The sequence below is a fragment of the Staurois parvus genome, unplaced genomic scaffold, assembly GCF_062004578.1.
Source record: "Staurois parvus isolate SC_StPar_1 unplaced genomic scaffold, SC_StPar_1.0 ptg000137l, whole genome shotgun sequence".
Classification (NCBI taxonomy): domain Eukaryota; kingdom Metazoa; phylum Chordata; class Amphibia; order Anura; family Ranidae; genus Staurois; species Staurois parvus.
Genome location: NW_028317933.1, coordinates 15,786,670 through 15,805,590, shown reverse-complemented (window position 1 = coordinate 15,805,590; position 18,921 = coordinate 15,786,670). Strand labels below are relative to the sequence as shown.

General features: G+C 40.2%; 1 protein-coding gene across 5 annotated transcripts in view; it reads left to right on the top strand.

The window, feature by feature from the left end:
* The window catches only part of SLC35H1 (solute carrier family 35 member H1), a 60,805-nt gene extending 41,954 nt beyond the window's left edge, over positions 1-18,851 (top strand). For 3 of the 5 annotated variants that reach the window (XM_089673396.1, XM_089673397.1, XM_089673399.1), the window contains 2 exons: positions 4,862-4,991; positions 15,410-18,851. In XM_089673396.1, coding sequence (XP_089529522.1) covers positions 4,862-4,991; positions 15,410-15,507 — 228 coding nt within the window. In that variant the 3' untranslated portion in view covers positions 15,508-18,851. Of the gene's footprint in view, positions 1-4,861; positions 4,992-7,342; positions 7,515-13,646; positions 13,766-15,409 lie in introns of all 5 variants that reach the window. The other 2 variants (XR_016312210.1, XM_089673398.1) reach the window with 2 other exon arrangements.
* Positions 18,852-18,921: the final 70 nt, after the last annotated feature.

The window sequence follows — 18,921 nt, the reverse complement described above, 5'->3', positions numbered from 1 at the left end:
TGCAGGATTTTAACAAACTTTGTTGCATATTCCTACCTTTTGTTATTCTGAAGAAAGAAATGTTTGTCTGTGTCCATGTGCAGAATGAATCTATGTGAGAGTGGCTTCATTATCAATCAGCAGCTGCAGGGCTCTAATGAGGAAAATAGCAGGGTCTGCATCCCTTGAGACAGGATTTCCCTTTGGGAGTATCTCACCAAAAATTACATTTTTGTTGCAGGGGATGCCTGAAATCTGACTTGTATTTTAGTGCAGACTTCTGAGGAAGTCAGCAAGCCAATCACACAAGCAGGAAATGACATATCTGGGGGGTGTTCTGTACACCATCTGTGTACAGAATGTCTCCAGGATATCATATTGTGTATAGTGTTTATTTTATTTTATTATACAGTCTAATGGTAGTATCTATTTATAGTAAATCAACCCCTATGTGTTTCAGAGGTAACATATAGCCTGTTTTTTCAGGATATGAAAAAGGATATATCATTTGCAATCACAAACGTGCTGTTCTGGACACTAATACTGAAAATTTTATAGATGGGCAACTCCTCCTATCTTCATATTGTTTAGAGGTTCCAAAGTAATAACTATTGCAGTAGGGAACAGACACAAAAAGATACATTCAGCATCTTTCCAAATCCCTGTTCTGTTTACTTGGCGCACTTGAAGTTTTTTTATACACATGATTACATAGGTATCATATTAATATTACAATTGTACTTTAATGGTAACGAGGGGCTTTACATAGGCAAGCTAATTTCTAATCAGGACTTGAAGGAATGCAAACGTAATGGAAACATTATTAGTGCTGTGTACAATACATAGGCAAAGCATACAAATAGAATACAATTTTAAACAGAATTTAAAAATTTCCTTTACAATGCCATAGAAGGGAACTGAAACCCCTGATAGTAGTAAGTGTAGGGGTGCTAATAGGACAGATGGACCCACACCCCACCCCTCAAAAGAAACTGATTCTTACAAAACTGAAACAAATCTCCAAACTCTGAAGTGTCATTTCACACAGGCGATCCAATCAGGTCTGCCTGTCAGTTGTTTGAGCGGACCTGATCAGATGGTCCAGGCATTCCTTTGGACCTCCAGGTGTAAATGGACTTGTGTCCGTTTACACCCGCCTACCTCCGGGTCCGATCAGGCCCGCTAAAAAAATTGGAGGAGGATTGCATTCTTTTCCATTTTGGCAGATTGGAGGTAGCTGGGTGTAAATGGACAGTGGAGTCCGTTTACTCACAGCTGCCCATAGAGTAGAGTGAGGTCTGTCTGTGTCCATTCTGCAGAAAATGAGTGGATAGAGACATGTCATCCACCCCTTTCTGCTCTGATCAGCAGGGTATCTGTGAGCGGATGCCCTACTTATCAGAATGCAAACTGTCCATGTGAAAGGGCCCTGAGAATTATCCCTCCAGTTAGGTCCACGTGTAGTACTTTGCATTCAATCACTGGGTAGGGATGTGTTGCTAGGTGCTCATAATGTTGATATTAAGTCCATGGTGCTTCAGGTGACCATTTACTATCATAAGTACATGATACATGATAGACTCTTGCTCCACTGAATTACCAGCACTCATTATGTAAAGATGCGTATAAAAAGTCAAGTAGACACATATTAGGATCAATTCTTATAGACAGAGCTGATCAGTGGCAGTTTGAGGCTACGCTGTCGGGTTTCATTTTGATGCCTGTGTTCCTATGGATATGCTGCCTGTTTAAACAAATCAAGACACATACAGATATCCTTTTTTATGGGTTTTAGGGCCAGTTCACACTACATGCATTTCAGTTGCTTTTTTTTCTGCATCCAAAATGCACAGAAAGTAGGTGATATGGTTGTCAATGTCATAGTTCACATCAGTGCGTTCCGGTTGCAGAAAAAAAAAGTAGAACGTGCTGCATTTTTTCTGCACAGAACTGTACTGGAATGCAGTAAAACACACTGGAATGCACATGTCCCTATTTAAAATGAAGAAAAAGGGAGGGGAAAAAATTAACTGGAATGCATAAAATATGCACTGGAACGGTTAAACGCACCGTAACGCGTAAAAAATGCGAATGCAAAAACGTGTCCGGAAAGCATTTGGACTGTGTTTCTATAGTGTGAACCGGCCCCTAATGATAGGTATAGTATTTGTCACTACTATAAGTGCCTTGATACCAAAAAAGCCCAGCATATTTCAGTGAAGATAGTTCTTGATGTATATTCATGGGTGCTGTAACCCGACCCAAAAAACCATTATTCAATGTCATAAAAAGGGTCTGAATGGACCCTTACAATGTATACGCAAGTTTAAATTTTTTGCAGTAGGAGCTGGTAATGTAGAAAAAAAATAGAGGCATCTTTGTAATTGTTCCCTGAAATACCTGAGTATTCACTTACCAAAAGTTTAAAAGGGCATTTCTTGGGGGGGCATTATTTCTTGTGCTGAAATTTGCCAAATATTGAGGGCAAAGAAATATGTGGGCTTGTTGCGCACAATAATAAATTGCCTGCAAAGAAAGATAATTTAGTATGTAGGGGGCCAGAATGGATTGCTGGAATATCATATAAGAACATATGGGAGGACAGGGGGCATCCCTTTCTGGTTCCATTTCATTTAGAACTAGGAAGTTGAGGAGCCCTTAATGCAGACCCTTGCAGACAAGGGCACATAGAGGGCAAAGATTTTGGATATTGATATAAAGTATGGGAAACTTGGATCAATGAAGTAGATCGTGGTGAATGTTGAATCAGAATAATTCGTTATCTTATGTTAAGGTAGGCCGAAAAGAACAAAAAAGTTTGCCTCTATGCCCTAGCTCTCCATAATCTGACTAGATAATCTAGTTTGATACTTTCCAAGCTCTAGTTCAGACGGAAATGAATTCACTAGCAATTAGCAGGGGAAATCCAACCCAGCCAGTTTATTATTTTATTTGGGAAAGTTACTATGTGGTAGTTGATATTCTCAAATCATTTTTTTTTTTTTTTAATGAATTGTACAAATTTAATTTGATATAAAGACAGCCATTAAAGAGGATTTACAAAACTGCAAAATATTATTTGGATAATACAGCACACTAAAAGTACAGTAAAATGTCAAAATCATTTACTTTTTGTAGTATATTACAATAACACACTACACTGAGTAGTCCCTAAAATACATAATTGGTTCCCTATAAAACATTGCTTCTTAACCAATTCAATACCGGGCAATTTTACCCCTTCCTGCCCAGGCCATTTTTCAGGTTTCAGCGCTCTCACACTTTGAATGGCAATTGCGTGGTCATACAACATTGTACCCAAACTAAAATTTTATCGTTTTCTTCACACAACTAGAGCTTTCTTTTGGTGGTATTTAATCATCGCTGGGGTTTTTATTTTTTGCCAAATTAACAAAAAAGACCGAAAAGTTTGAAAAAAAAAACAAGTTTTTCTTTGTTTCTGTTATAAAAGTTTGCAAATAAATAATTGTTCATAAATTTAGGCCGATATGTATTCTGCTACATGTCTTTGGTGAAAATAACCCAAATTAGGATGTATTTTTTAGTTTGTAGGAAAGTTATAGAGTTCACAAACTATGGTATAGATCTGAATATTGATCAATCCTGAAGTACTGACAGCCAATCTAATTTCTTGAAGTCCAAGAATGTCAGAACAGTACAGATATCCCCCAAATGACCCCTTTTTGCAAAGTAGACAGTCCGACGTACTTCATAAGAGGCATGGCGAGTTTTTTGAAGTTGTATTTTTTTTGTCATAATTTTTTGGAAAATGAAAAAATAAAAAAAATTATTTTCACTATTTTTTTTTTTTACATACTGTCACCAGTGCAGTACAGCGTCATCATATAACTGGCATGGCGGTGATCAGGGACAGTGTGAAAAAAAAAAAATATATTTTTTTATTTTTTATTTTAAATTTTTTATTAAATTTTTTTCTTTTTTTTAAGATTTTTTTTTCATATTTCACTATGTCCAAAGTAGTACAATGTTACCATAGTAACTTTGTACTACTTTGGGGAAGTGATCAGTATTTTTTTTTTTTTTTTTACACAATTTGCTTATAGCAAAGAATTACTTTGCTATAAGCAAGCATTTACCTGAATGACATCGATTCATTCAGGGTTTTTTTTTTTTTTTTTGTGCTTAGCTGTGATTTGGCCACAGCTAATCACATGACATGTGCATGTGATCGCTGTGACCATTCACAGCTAGACACTAGTATACAATGGATGGCATGAATGAAGCCATCCATTGTATACAACTGTCATGTGACCTGCTGTGATTGGTCACAGCAGGTCCCATGGTACCGGCAACAGGGGCCGGTACTCAGATCTGTCATCGGCCGTGTCCAAGGTACGCGGCCGGTGACAGATTGCGCCGCTGCGCGGCTCTGCAAGCGCGCAAACTGCGCATGTGCGGGAGGACACCATATGGCGGCCTCCTGGAAAGGTAATACATTTTTGCGGATGCCATTTGGCCATGGGCCGGGTGTCAAATGGTTAAACTCAAAATGGGCTATGTTGGTGTTTGTGTTTGGTCGCCACATGACAATCTAGTAAACATAGCCTAGTTTATCTATGGGCAAAATCAGTGACTACTGATAAAACACTGTTTGTTTCAAATAGTCTGATACTTAGCCTGTAAACAAGGCATTTAATGTTTCATAGAAAGTGTTTGTTACTGCGCCATGAAAATGTAATCCATTTTCTCACCTATGACACTGCCACCTCTCTCAGAACCTGTAAAACAATTAAAGTAAAATGCACAGACACATATTGGGGACTAGAGCATGAAAATGTTTGCTCTATAATAAACCAGCTGCAGATACCATCTTAACTGGTGATTATTGTCTTATTTTCAGGAACTCTGTATACTTCTGATGGCAACACACCTGCTGGGCGATAAAATGAGCCTGCTTAATTGGTTGGGGTTTGCAGTCTGTATCTCGGGGATTGCTTTGCACGTCGCTCTCAGAACCACACACTCAAAAGGTAAATATGAGCTCAGGTTGTCTTTATCCCCTCCATGACGGAAGGTAAAGCAAACCTTGAATGCCTGAACACAGTTCTAGCATTAGTAAACTGTACGTATCTTTTCAACTAATTAGTGTATTCAGGTGATTTTTTTAATTATCACAGGACAACTGGCGCAAAAAAAATATATTTTCAACTTTAGCTGTATATTTCTTTCCATTACCATGACCTACCACCAAAAAAACCCCCACAAAAATAAATTCTCCTATTCCTAACAATGTTGATATTACATACAGTGGGGCAAAAAAGTATTTAGCCACCAATTGTGCAAGTTCTCCCACTTAAAAAGATGAGAGAGGCCTGTAATTGGCATCATAGGTAGACCTCAACTATGAGAGACAAAATGAGAAAAAAAATCCAGACAATCACATTGGCTGATTTGGAAAGAATTTATTTGCAAATTATGGTGGAAAATAAGTATTTGGTCACCTACAAACAAGCAAGATTTTTGGCTCTCACAGACCTGTACCTTCTTCTTTAAGAGGGTCCTCTGTCCTGCACTCATTACCTGTATCAATGGCACCTGTTTGAACTTGTTATCAGTATAAAAGACACCTGTCCACAACATCAAACAGTCACACTCCAAACTCCACTATGGTGAAGACTAAAGAGCTGTCGAAGGACACCAGGAACAAAATTGTAGACCTGCACCAGGCTGGGAAGACTGAATCTGCAATAGGCAAGCAGCTTGGTGTGAACAAATCAACTGTGGGAGCAATAATTAGAAAATGGAAGACATACAAGACCACTGATAATCTCCCTCCATCTGGGGCTCCACGCAAGATCTCACCCCGTGGGGTCAAAATGATCACAAGAACGGTGAGCAAAAATCCCAGGACCACACGGGGGGACCTAGTGGATGACCTGCAGAGAGCTGGGATCAACGTAACAAAGGCTACCATCAGTAACACACTACGCCGCCAGGGACTCAGATCCTGCAGTGCCAGACGTGTCCCCCTGCTTAAGCCAGTACATGTCCGGGCCCGTCTGAAGTTTGCTAGAGAGCATTTGGATGATCCAGAAGAGGATTGGGAGAATGTCATACAGGAAACGTTTGACCTCTGTCATTGCCAACAAAGGATATATAACAAAGTATTGAGATGAACTTTTGATATTGACCAAATACTTATTTTCCACCATAATTTGCAAATACATTCTTTCCAAATCAGCCAATGTGATTGTCTGGATTTGTTTTCTCATTTTGTCTCTCATAGTTGAGGTCTACCTATGATGCCAATTACAGGCCACTCTCATCTTTTTAAGAACTTGCACAATTGGTGGCTGACTAAATACTTTTTTGCCCCACTGTATGTATATATAAATTGTGCACAGGATGTCTTTCTTCACTGCTAGCTGCTGAATGAAGCGGTTAGGAGAGGTGGTCACGGGTAAAGTAAATATGTGCTGCTGAGGAGGGAAGCAATCAAATTATCTTGTTGCTTTGCCATGTACCGGGAAAGCGCAGGTTTACACTAACCCTTTCACTGCACACATACTAAAATGCATATTTCCTTCTCATACATTGAGGGACCCAGAAAGTCTTTAACCTTGGGATTATTCTGCTACCTACAGGAGGATTGGACATAAAATGTAGGCCAGCCAGGATAACTCCTTCTTTATACCCGCATGCCTCAGTTTTTGTTTTGTTTTTTTGTGTTCTAGGAAGATGAACATCTTTTTTGTAGCTGTGCTGTGTTTAAATAATTTTTTTGCTAGCACCTTTTTTTCCTTCTTCAATTTTGTTTTCTTTAAGACTCTTATCTGTCTTTTCGATTTTAGTTTTCCAGTGCAGTTATTCACAGCCCTCCTTTTTTTAGAACTGCATCTATACCCTGCTGGACTGAATACTGCAGAGAAGTGATCTAGGGCTCCAAGTAAGATGCTTTCAAGGCTCTGTTCTGGTAAAAATGTACTGCGGAGCTGGCATTGCCTTGTCCCTTGCTCTTTCTCATTCACTTAGAGAGTAGGCTGGTTGGGCTAAGCACCTGGTGCTACAGTGTTTAGTTCGCTGGGCTCCATGCTTCCCTGTTTCTTCTGGTTTTAGAGTGGAAGGGTTTAATGGGATGCAACAATCACCTCACCGCTGGATAGAGTGTGGTGCGCGCTCCTTGCTCTCTTCCCCACCATACTGCATTGAGGAATCATCTCCCAGTTGCTCCTGTTTGCAGAGAATCAGGAGTCTGTTTCCCTGTGACTCCATAAGATCCAAAACTACTTTTCTCTGTGCTTCAAAAACCACTATTTCAATCTATCAACCACTGCTTCTTTCAGGAAGACTGATTCCCTTTTTGTTATCTCTCCATCTCTAGGTGGCTCAGGCAGAATGTCGTCCAAATCTACTGTCTCAAGGATTAGGTTCCACTCTTTCCTGTCAAGTTGGACTTGAGTGCTTCTTGGGTTTTCTGGCATCAAGCAACTGTTTTCAAGGAATGCAAGACTGCCACCTGGTCTTCTAGTCACACATTCTTGAAGTTCTACCAGGTGGTTGTTTCGGCCTATTCTGATGCTAGCTTTAGGGTCCTTTCACATGGAGCAGACCTGTTTAGCGGATCCGCTTGCTCAGTGGGGGATCTCTCCGCTGATCCCTGCTGAGCAAGCGGATGCCAGCTCTGTGTCTGCTCCACTGCTGCAGAGCAGACACAGGGTTGCTCGCTCTCCTCAATGGGCGGTTGGATGAAAACGGACCGCCTGTCCGTTTTCATCCGATGGATGGCAGGGGAATTGGATCCCTATCCGTCCCTTTTTGGCGGGTCAGATCAGATATCGGCGGGTGTAAACAGACGCATGTGTGTTTCTACCCGCCGCTCCATAGAGGAGAATGGAGGTTCCGATCAGGTCCTCCTGAAAAATGGGCAGGCGGACTCGATTGGAATGTCCGTTTGAAAGAGCCCTTAGGTGTACGGTGTTTCAGATGGTACTTTGAGCTGCAGGCAGTTCCCACTTTACTGTTTTTGTGTTGGACCTATTTTCAATTGTTTGCTGTTTTGATCACCCCTTAGTTCGACAGTTTTGGACATCCTTAACATTCAGTGAAAAAGAAATTAGGATTTTTGTATTACTATCCTGCAACACTGAAGCATGATGGTCGTAGAATGGATTATCCTTGGTTGGCTGTTGATTTGTTTTTGCCATATTCCAGTCATCCTATAGGTGGCAGTATGACCCAAAGGTTAACTGCTTCCCAACCGCCCTATAGCAGAAGTACTGCTACAGGGTGGCAGGTTTGCGCAAAATTACGTATATATACAGGATTTTGTATTTCCGGGCAGGGTGGCGGCTTCAGCTGTCGATCACCGGGTCCCGGCCGGAGATTCCCCTCCAGCACCCAGCGATTGCCGAGGAACAGTGACAGAGGAGAGGTCTGTATGTAAACAATACAGATCTTTCCCCTGTTAGCTCCAGCACGCTGCTTTATATTGCTCTGCAGAGCAATACAAAGCAGCGTGCTTACACAGTAAAGCACACACAGACAACACAGTAAAACAGCACACGGTTAACCCTTTGCTCGCCCCAGATGTTAACCCCTTCTTGCCCAGTGTCATTAGTACGGTGTCAGTGTTTTTTATTAGCACTGATCACTGTATTAGTGGCAGTTGGTCAGTTCCCCCCCAGTGTCATAATGCGCGCCACAGTCCCGCTATAAGTCACTCATTGCTAGCATTACTAGTATAAAAAAAAAATTCCAGTATATATACCGCCATTTGTAGACGATATAACTTTCACGTAAACCAATTAATTTACATGTATTGGGATTTTTTTTTTTTTTTAGCAAAGACATGTCAAAATACATTTTAGCCTAAATTTATGACGAAATTAGATCTTTAAATTTTTTTTACTGGATATGTTTTATAACAAAGTCAAAAATATTGTTTTATTTTTTCCAAAATTGTCGGTCTTTTTTTGTTTTATAGCGCAAAAAATAACCACACAGGCGATCAATTACCACGAAAAGAAAGCTCCATTTGTGGGGAAAAGAGGAAATACATTTAATTTGGGTGTGGTCAGTTAAAGTAACGCAGCGCTGTATCACAAAAAATGGCCTAGTCAGGAAGGGGGGTAAATCCTCTGGAGGGCAAGTGGTTAAAGACTTTCAAAGTCCCTCAGTGGACCACAGGAAGATTTCATGGTGAGTGCTAAAATCTTGCTTGTAAATGCACTCAATACCCCAAAACTGGCATTTTCTGCTGGCTGATAGCTAAAAAGATTGGGGAATTTGTGTGGAGAGTGAAAAAGTTTTACTTTTGACTGCTGTTGATTGCTGGTGCTTGTAGTTTTTTTTTTTTTCTTCTTTGGGTCTTGCTAAAAGCTTTTACTTTTTTAAATCACGTTTTCTGTCACTTTTTTAAATAGCATTTTTTTTTCTTCCTTTCTTTGTCTTCCTTCAGTCTGCTAATTAAGGGGGGGGGGGGGTTTAATTGGTCACAGGTGATACATGTACTATATAACTTGCTATAGAGCTCACTTTGAGCTTGCCTGTATTTTGCTTGTCTGGACCTTTTGACTAAGTGGACATTTGGTAAGTGGAGTTAAAAAAAAAAAAAACAAACCGGAGTGGAATACAGGCGTCTACTAACCTGTAAGTGACAACTGATATTTCCTAATAATATTGTAACTGGGATAATGTGTGCTAGCAGGGTGGAAGGTTTTGTGCAGTGCACAGTGTGCCGCATGTATGCAGCAATGGAGCAACAGCTCCAGGATGGATACCGCTGCGATAGATGTGAGCCGGTTGCCCTTCTGGAAACTCGCGTTAGAGATCTGGAGGAGCAAGTTGCAACACTGGGCAGAACCAACAATTTTTAAAGGGGTCTTCTGCTCCCTGAGCAGGTAGCTAATGAGATTGATGTGGAGGGTGGAGGGGCTAATCAGGATTATCAGGTACGAAGATGGGTTACTGTAATGAGAGGGAGTGGTAGGGGCTCACAGAAAAGGAAGGCCGGCCCTGGATTTGTGCATCCAAACAGATTTGCCAAGTTGAGTGAAGATGTGGGGGTGGCAAGCTCAGGGGTGGAAGCCCTGGATGTCACTGCTATCCCTAACATCCGGGAGGGCAAATCATCTGGCAGGGGTGGTGAGGGTAGTGCAGGAAGGCCTAGACAGCTGGTGGTAGCAGGAGATTCTATAATCAGAAGGATGATAGAATAATTTGTGGCCAGGATCACCTCAACCGAATGGTTTGCGGTCTCCCTGGTGCCAGGGATCATCATGTGGTGGACCAGGTTGATAAATTACTGGGAGGAGCTGGGTACGATCCAGCTGTCTTGGTCCATGTTGTAACCAATGACAGAATACATGGAAGGTGGAGGCTCCTTAAGAATCGATTTAAAGAACTAGGCTGCAAGTTGAAGGAAGGACCTCCAAGGTGATATTCTCTGAAATATTACCTGTGCCATGCGCAACTCAGGAAACACAGGGAGAGATTAGTGAACTCAATGCATGGCTGAAGACCTGATGTAAGAGAGAAGGATTTTCATTGGGGGGCAACCTATATGCTAGAGATGGTCTGCACCTAAATGGAAGGGGTTCTGCTGTTCTGGGGGAGAGGTTTATGGGAAGGCTGGAGAAGTATTTAAACTAGGATCGAGGGGAGAGGGAGAATTGGATTATAATGGGGTAGACAGATCAGATAGGGGTCAGTACTTATTGGTGGGTGGAATGGGGAAAGATGGGAAGGCTATGGCAGGTAAGAAGGTTCCCATGTTACAAACAACCAGTGGAATTGGTACCATTTGTATGAAAATAAAAAATATGCAAAATATGTGTGAACAAGGTGTCCATGAATTAAAGTGTTTTTTTCATCAATGCCAGAAGTCTGCCAAGCAAAATAGGTGAGTTGGAAGCTTTGGTGTATGAAGGGAACTATCATTTAATTGGTATTACTGAATCTTGGCTTCATTCTTCACATGACCGGGCCATTAATATTCCTGGCTATGTTCTCTTTCGGAGAGACAGGGTAAATAGGAAAGGTGGTGGTGTCTATCTCTATGTGAGAAGTGATCTCAGAGCGAGTGTGAAAGAGGACCTAGTTGATGGAGAGTGTGATGAGGCTGAAGTATTATGGGTGGAACTGCACATGGGGATGCGTACTACAAAGGTAATCATTGGAGTTTGTTAGAAGCCTCAGTGTTAATGAGGAGGTGGAGACTCAGCTCCTTGCACAGATTGAAAGGGCTGCAAGGGCTGGGACAGTGATAATAATAGGGGATTTTAACTACCCAGAAATTGACTGGAGTAATGGTACTGCAGGAACAGTTAAAGGGCAAACATTTTTAAACCTACTACAGGACAATTTTATGGTACAGTTCATAGACGCCCCAACTAGGAATGATGCTCTGCTGGACCTGGTAATCTCAAACCATGCAGAGCGTATTACCAATGTCCATATAAAAGAACATCTGGGCAGCAGTGACCATAACATGATTTCATTTATTGTTAGCTGTAAACAGCACGCACATACTGGAAAAATAAAAATGCTCAATTTTAATCTAATTTTCCAAGGCTAAGAGCTGCTCTCCATGACTTGGAGTGAATATTGGCATCAATGAACAGAACACAGAAATAGGAGTTCTTCAAAAAGATTGTATGTGAACACACTGCAAAATATATTCCCACGGCCAACAAGTTTTAAAAGGCTAAAAATCAAACCTATGTGGCTTACGGCCAAAGTTAAAAAGCTATAGATAATAAGAAAAGAGCTTTTATTAAATATAAAAATGAAGGAATGCTATCATTGTTTAAACATTACAAAGAATATAACAGAATATGCAAAAAGGAAATAAAGGCAGCAAAAATTGAAAACGAATGACAGATTGCAAAAGATAGCAGGACAAACCCCCCAAAAATCCTTCAAATATATTAATAGTAAAAAGGTCAGGTCCGAGCATGTAGGCCCTTTACAAAATAATCTACAGTGGGTGACTGGGGACAGAGAGAGGGCAAATTTATTAAATCCCTTCTTCAGCTCTGTGTATACAAAGGAGCATGGGGGAGCTCTTGTCCATAATGGACATGGTATTGACACAGCTCCAGATGATCCACATTGGCTCACAATTAATATGATCCAGAAATATTTAGACAGAATAAAGGTGAATAAAGCACCTGGACTGGATGGCATACACCCACGGGTTCTTAAAGAATTGAGCTCTGTCATTTCAAAGCCATTGTTGCTAATTTGTACGGACTCTTTAATGACTGGCATAGTACCACTGGATCGGCATAAAACCAATGTGGTGCCAATATTTAAAAAGCGGTCAAAATCTTTACCAAGTAATTATAGACCTGTTAGTTTAACCTCTATAGTTGGGAAGATACTGGAGAGTTTAATAAAAGACCACATAGATGAGTTCTTGCTGGAAAAAAATATTTTAAGCAACAGACAGCATGGATTCATGAAAGACAGGAGTTGTCAAACAAATCTGAGGAGGTGAGCTAAACCCTGGACAGAGGGGTGGCGGTGGACATGGATTTTGCAAAAGCGTTTGACACCGTTCCCCACACCACATTCATACTCTGGTCTAGGGTTGTCAGTGGTGTACCCCAAGGTTCAATGTTGGGACCCTTACTTTTTAATATATTTATAAACAATATAGGGTCTGGGATTAAAAATCCCATTTCAGTCTTTGCAGATGACATCAAGCTGTGCAGTGGAATAACGTCCTTACAGGATGTCTCCAACTTACAAGCCGACCTCAATGCACTGTTTAATTGGGCAACTATGTGGCAAATGAGGTTTAATGTTGATAAATGTAAGGTTCTGCACTTGGGGGCTAAGAATATGCATCATACATACTGGGGGGGGGGGTACAACTGGGGGAATCAATGGTGGAGAAGGATCTGGGAGTTCGAGTAGGTCACAAGCTTAATAATGGCATGCAATGCCAATCTGCGGTTTCTAAAGTGAGCAAAATCCTCTCTTGTATTAACCGCTTCCCCGCTGCCGTATAGGAGATATACTGCTACACAGCGGCACGGGTGCACAAGATCACGTATATATACATGTGATTTTGCTTTTCCGGGTAGGGGGCGCACGAGCCCTACCCGTCCGCCGTTTGCTGCTGCAGATGTCAATCACCGGCTCCCAGCCGGTGATTACCGAAAATTCCTGTCAGCTCGGGCACATTGCTGATCAGTGTGCTTACAGTGAAGCACCCCCGCCCCCTAGTAAAACACTTCCTACACACATTTAACCCTTTGATCGCCCCTCACATTAACCCCTTCCTGCCCAGTGTCATTAGTACAGTGTCAGTGCTGGTTTTTTTTTTTAGCACTGATCACTGTATTGGTGTTACCGGTGATGTCAGTGATAGCAAGTTCCCCCCGTGTCAGAATGCCTGCCGCAGTTCCGCTAAAAGTCGCTAATTGCTGCCATTACTTATAGGGAAAGAAAAATCCCAGTATCCTGTCATTTGTAAACGCTATAACTCGGAAAAACAATTAATTTACACGCATTGGGATTTTTTTTATAGCAAAGACGTCGCAGAATAAATTTTGGCCTAAATTTATGACGAAATTAGATTTTTTTTTTTTACATTTTTTTACTGGACATGTTTAATAGCAAAAAGTCCAAAATATTGTTTTTTTTTCTCAAAATTGTCGGTCTTTTTTTGCTTATAGCGCAAAAAATAAAAAACACACAAGCGATCAAATACCACCGAAAGAAAGCTCAATTCGTGGGAAAAAAAAGGACGTAAATTTCATCTGGGTGCGGCGTTGCATGTCATTGCAATTGTCAGGTAAAGTAACGCAGCGCCGTAGCGCAAAAAATGGCGTGGTCAGGAAGGGGGGTAAATCCTCTGGAAGGCAAGTGGTTAAAAGAGGTATAGACTCCAGAGAGAGAGATATCATATTACCCCGGTACAAATCATTAGTAAGACCTCATCTGGAATATACAGTTCAGTTTTGGGCACCAATTCACAAAAAGAACATTGGGGAACTGGAGAAAGTACAGAGAAGGGCAACCAAACTGATAAGAGGCATGGAGGAGATCAGCTATGAGGAAAGATTAGAGGAACTGAATTTATTTTCTCTTGGGAAGAGGAGATTAAGGGGGCATATGATCAACATGTATAAATACATCAGTGGTTCATATAGTGAATTCGGTGTAGAGCTATTCACCCTGAGGTCATCACAGAGGACAAGGGGGCGCGCTTTACGTCTGGAGGAAAAGAAATTTAATCTCCAAACACGGAAAGGTTTCTTTACAGTGAGAGCTGTGAGAATGTGGAATAGACTCCCTCAAGAGTTGGATTGCTTTAAAAAGGCCTGGATTCTTTCTTGGATAAATGGAATATAACTGGATACTAACATTTATAGGTAAAGTTGATCAAGGGAATATCCGATTGCCTCTCGGGGGATCAGAAAGGAATTTTTTCCCCTGCAGAAGCAAATTGCATCATGCTTTGCTGGGTTTTTTTGCCTTCCTCTGGATTACTGTGGGCGTAGGATTATAATTTTTTTTTTTTTTTTTTTAATGGTTTAACTGGATGTACTTTTATCTTTTTTCAGCCAGACTAACTATGTAAAATATTTTATATTTTCTGACAGCAGAGACCCTACATAATAAATAGTGGTAGGTCCAAATTTGTTTTTGTCTACGGCTTATTTGCATTACTGTATATCAAATCTATGTTTTCATTAAAAAAAACTCCAAATTATTTTATGGTACTCAAACACTATGTAATCTACTATTTTTAGGTAACATTTAAAAAGGAGATTGTGTTGAGCAAATGCCAAATGTTTCTACCCTCAAAATTGCTTTCGCCTGTGAAACTGCAAAATACTGCAGTAACCAAAATTGTCCATAGGCAACACTTAAAAGCCTTTACTGGCCATCAATTTAGAGTTAACCCTGAATGACGGCCCTATAAGTATTTTCACTCTGAAGGTGATACCTAATATGTGTTACACATCTATTGTTTTTGTACAGGAGTACACCCAATGCATGTGGGTATTCATATGTACTGTATGTGATTGCAGGGGGCTTTAAATTTTTTTTTTTTTTTTTTTAAATGTTTATTTTATTAAAAATAATTTAACAGCCTTATTGCTATCACAAATGGACTGTGAAGCTTTCTATGTGATAACATAGTGTACAGGTCCTTTTCATGAGACATCAGGGGTCTTTTAGAAGTGTACAGAGTTGAGTGCTTCTGGGTTCATACTTTACAGGTTAGATCAGGGAACGTCTGTTATTTTCACATTTTTATGTGAGCAAAGGACAATTCTCCGACTTTTGCACACATCTGTAGTGTATGAGCTAGACTTTTTATAAAAATCTGTGCCTTATGAATGTATTTTACATCATGGATTTTTAGGAGAGCTGTCATCGTGTTAGCACTAATTTTGTAGCTCTTAAGTACTGATCTCTTCTTATCCAGGAGAGGAAATCCACAAGGAACACAGAGTGTCTCTCAGCACAGATATGGAAATGTTACTCAGGGGAGGTGATGATGAAGAGGAGGATGAGGAGACCTGAATAATGAACCAAGGAACCAATCACATGGAACTCTGAGAGATTACTGATAATGTGAATTCCCCCTGGCTCACTCTGAAGTATATGCCAAGGAGGTGAACAGTAGAAGCTTTTCACCTCGAAAGACTGGGGGGCAGTAGCTGTGACATTTATCAGTGCCTAAGAAGTTCTGCGGCCACCGATCATTCATTTTCAGTAAGGTCCACATATGCTCATCACTCGCTTCCACAATTTTTTCTTTACCCTGGTGCATTGACAAAGATGGGCATATACTGGTGTCCCAGCTTTTTATATCATAAGGACTAATCTCTGCACTTCTCTGTGCCACACTCTTTTTCATTACTACATTCTCTTTTTTATTACTACATTCTTTTTTTTTTTTTTTTGCAGATGAACAACCACCCTCAGTTTCTGTATAAGCTGTGGTTACACAGACCCTATTAATATGTTATCTATTATAGCTACATTTCGGTTGAACAACTGGTCACCTGTCCACCATGTTGACTATTTTTTTATCACAGTTGTACTTCGTGTATCTAAACCCAAAAGCAAAAAGTAATATATTGTAGCTTACCAATCCTTAAATCTGGTGGCTGCAGTACTTATCGTTTTATTGAAAGCAGTATTAAACCCAAAAGCAAATATTTATTATATTGTGGCTTACCAGTTCTTGGATGTTTTCTTTTTTAGGCTTTCTTTTATTTTTATCTGGTGATTTAGCCATTAAACCTGTTGTTCAACAGAACAAGCTGTTTTTCAAATGTAGCAGTTGGAGGGATGAGACAAACTATTTACTACTGACAGGTGCTTAAAGCGGAACTACACTGCATCTGAACACCACAAATAAAAAATGCTATTTTAATTAACTTTTAATATTCAATTTCACCCATCATCTATGTTTTCATGGAAATCACTTTGAAAACACCCGCCTAGCATTTCAGACTGTGGCCATCTTGAGTAAGGGCAGATAATTTATGTAGCATTGACTTCCTGGAATCAATCTACCCTTAGTTCAGGTATATAAGCAGGAGGGCGTGCTTAGCTGATAAAACCCCTTCTCCATTCCAGAAGACTCCTGGGATGTATAACATAATTTGCCAAGACAAGAAACCAGGAAGTAACTGAATAAACCTAAAAAAATAGTTTAAAACAAGTAAATATGATATACTTCCTTATCTATTTTAACGCTAGCAGCACAAGGATTAAAGATAGTCAATGTTGCTTAAAAGCGTGAAGTTTTACTTTAAATGATCAGCTTTTATTTTTTATGTAAAATTTTTATCACAAAGGGAGAAAAAAAAACTTATCTGAATCTGCTAGTACTTCTAACCCCCCCGAGTTTAACAATTGCTGTCCAAAGATGCCCCCTGGGCTCCTTCATTCAGAGTGGGGGCACTGTAATACAGGAGGTATGTTGCAACCACCACATCTACATATTGATAAGCTACAATAATAATGCATTTTTGGTTTTACGTTTAATACAGCTTTAAGCTTTTTTGTTGTTTTTGTTTTTTCACCTGGTGATCTAGCTAGTAAGTTTGTTATTTTAAACTTTCTTTACCAGACCAAGCTGTCCAGCAAAAGTAGAAGTTAGAGGGTTGAAGCAAACTGCATAACACTGACTGCTGAACTTAGAACTGCCAACTTTTATTCATTTAGTTTAAACCTTTATTATTATTATACAGGATTTATATAGCACCAACGGTTTACGCAGCACTTTACAACGTAAGGGCAGACAGTACAATTACAATACAAATGAATACAGGAGGATTCAGAGGGCCCTGCTTGTTAGAGCTTACAATCTACGAAGGAGATTTGAGAGATACAAAAGGTGATAACTGTGGGGGATGGGCTGATGGACAAAATACATGTACAACTGTTGGGGGGGGGGGGGGGGGGCAGAATAGGCCTCTCTTAAGAGATTTAAGTTAATAAAAAGGCTAGGCTTTAATTTATTAATCACTTATGTGAAGACTAACTTAAAAAAGAAATATGTAATTTTTTTAATTTTATTTTTAAATCATACTTACCTAGTGGATGCAGCATCGGTCCGATGCTGTACCTGTTCCCCTGGCTCTAAGGGTAAGAACTCTCACGTGACCGCTGATCGCTCAGTTCTTACAGACGCTCTGAGCAGAAAGCAGTGACTGTCAGTCACCACTGTCTACTCTGCTCGCGCTCACTGGATCACTGGGCTCTGAAGGGGGGAAGTAGTGGCTTTCTCAGGCTCTCAGCAGATGCTGAGAGGCTGAGCCAGGGGCCGCTTCAAACTCTGGGGTGGATCCTGACTTTAAAATCTGGATCTTTCCCTAGGCTGGACTGGCTGAGTGATCTCAGCTGACAGGAGGCTTCAGCCCGCTGTCAGTTGAAATCAGGTCGTGGGAGTGCAGAATGAACTGCACTCCTGCGATCCACAGGAAAAGTACACCCAAACAAGCTTTATCTAATACTGACCTCTCCATACAGTGCTGCTGTCCATGTCTGTCTCCTTTGCTCCGCCATAGGGAGAGGAAACCCTAAGCCAGGTAGTGTTACTGGCTAGATCACCTGGTGAAAATAAAGGAATAAAGTCCAAAAACAGAAAGCTAAAGAAGCCACCATCCCTATGGATTGGTGAACTGTAACGTTTGACATTTTTGTTTTTGGATTTGGATACAGTTCATTGATGATTTAATATACGATTCAAACATTGAAGTAAAACTTCTAGGTTTATCAAACTTTTCTAACATTGTGTATCACCTAAGGTCTCTTGCACACTAATGTTAACATTGCCACATTTTTACTGATTTGAAATTAGATGCATTATTGTCTATGGGACATTGCCCACAGCTAAGTGAAGATCAGTAATATAGTGATGAGTACAGAACCGTAAAACAAAAATAGAAAAGTTTACATTTGAGTGCAGTAATTTACGCACCTACATGTGTTTACTCATCTATAATGTTTATGCGAGTATAAATGAGTATTTTAACAGCGGCAATGAAGAAGAATTTTACTCGCCTGTACACGTTTATGCAAAATCTTTACAAAACATTTTACAGAGGATCTTTCTGTTATCAAGATCCTGAGTATAAACCGTAAAATATTACGTCTGTGTGCAACTGGCCTTAAAATACTTGCAGATAAAGAATCTTATCTCATTTCAGCGAGCCTACATTTTGGGTCAGCAACAGTGAATTTTGATTGGTCTTTATGGGTTGGTGCACATTGCACGCTGCGTTGTTGAAAAGCCTAATTGTGAGATGTTTACCTCTTGATTCAAGGCTCTATAACCTGGATGTAATATGTTCTGCAATTTGAAGGTCATAGTAGGTTCAAGACAGTAAAATAACAAGCTGGAGCCTTAATTGTGTGTTTGTGACTCCTAATGTACAGTGCATGTTTCGTCATACCAATCCTGTTTAGCCAGATGTAATT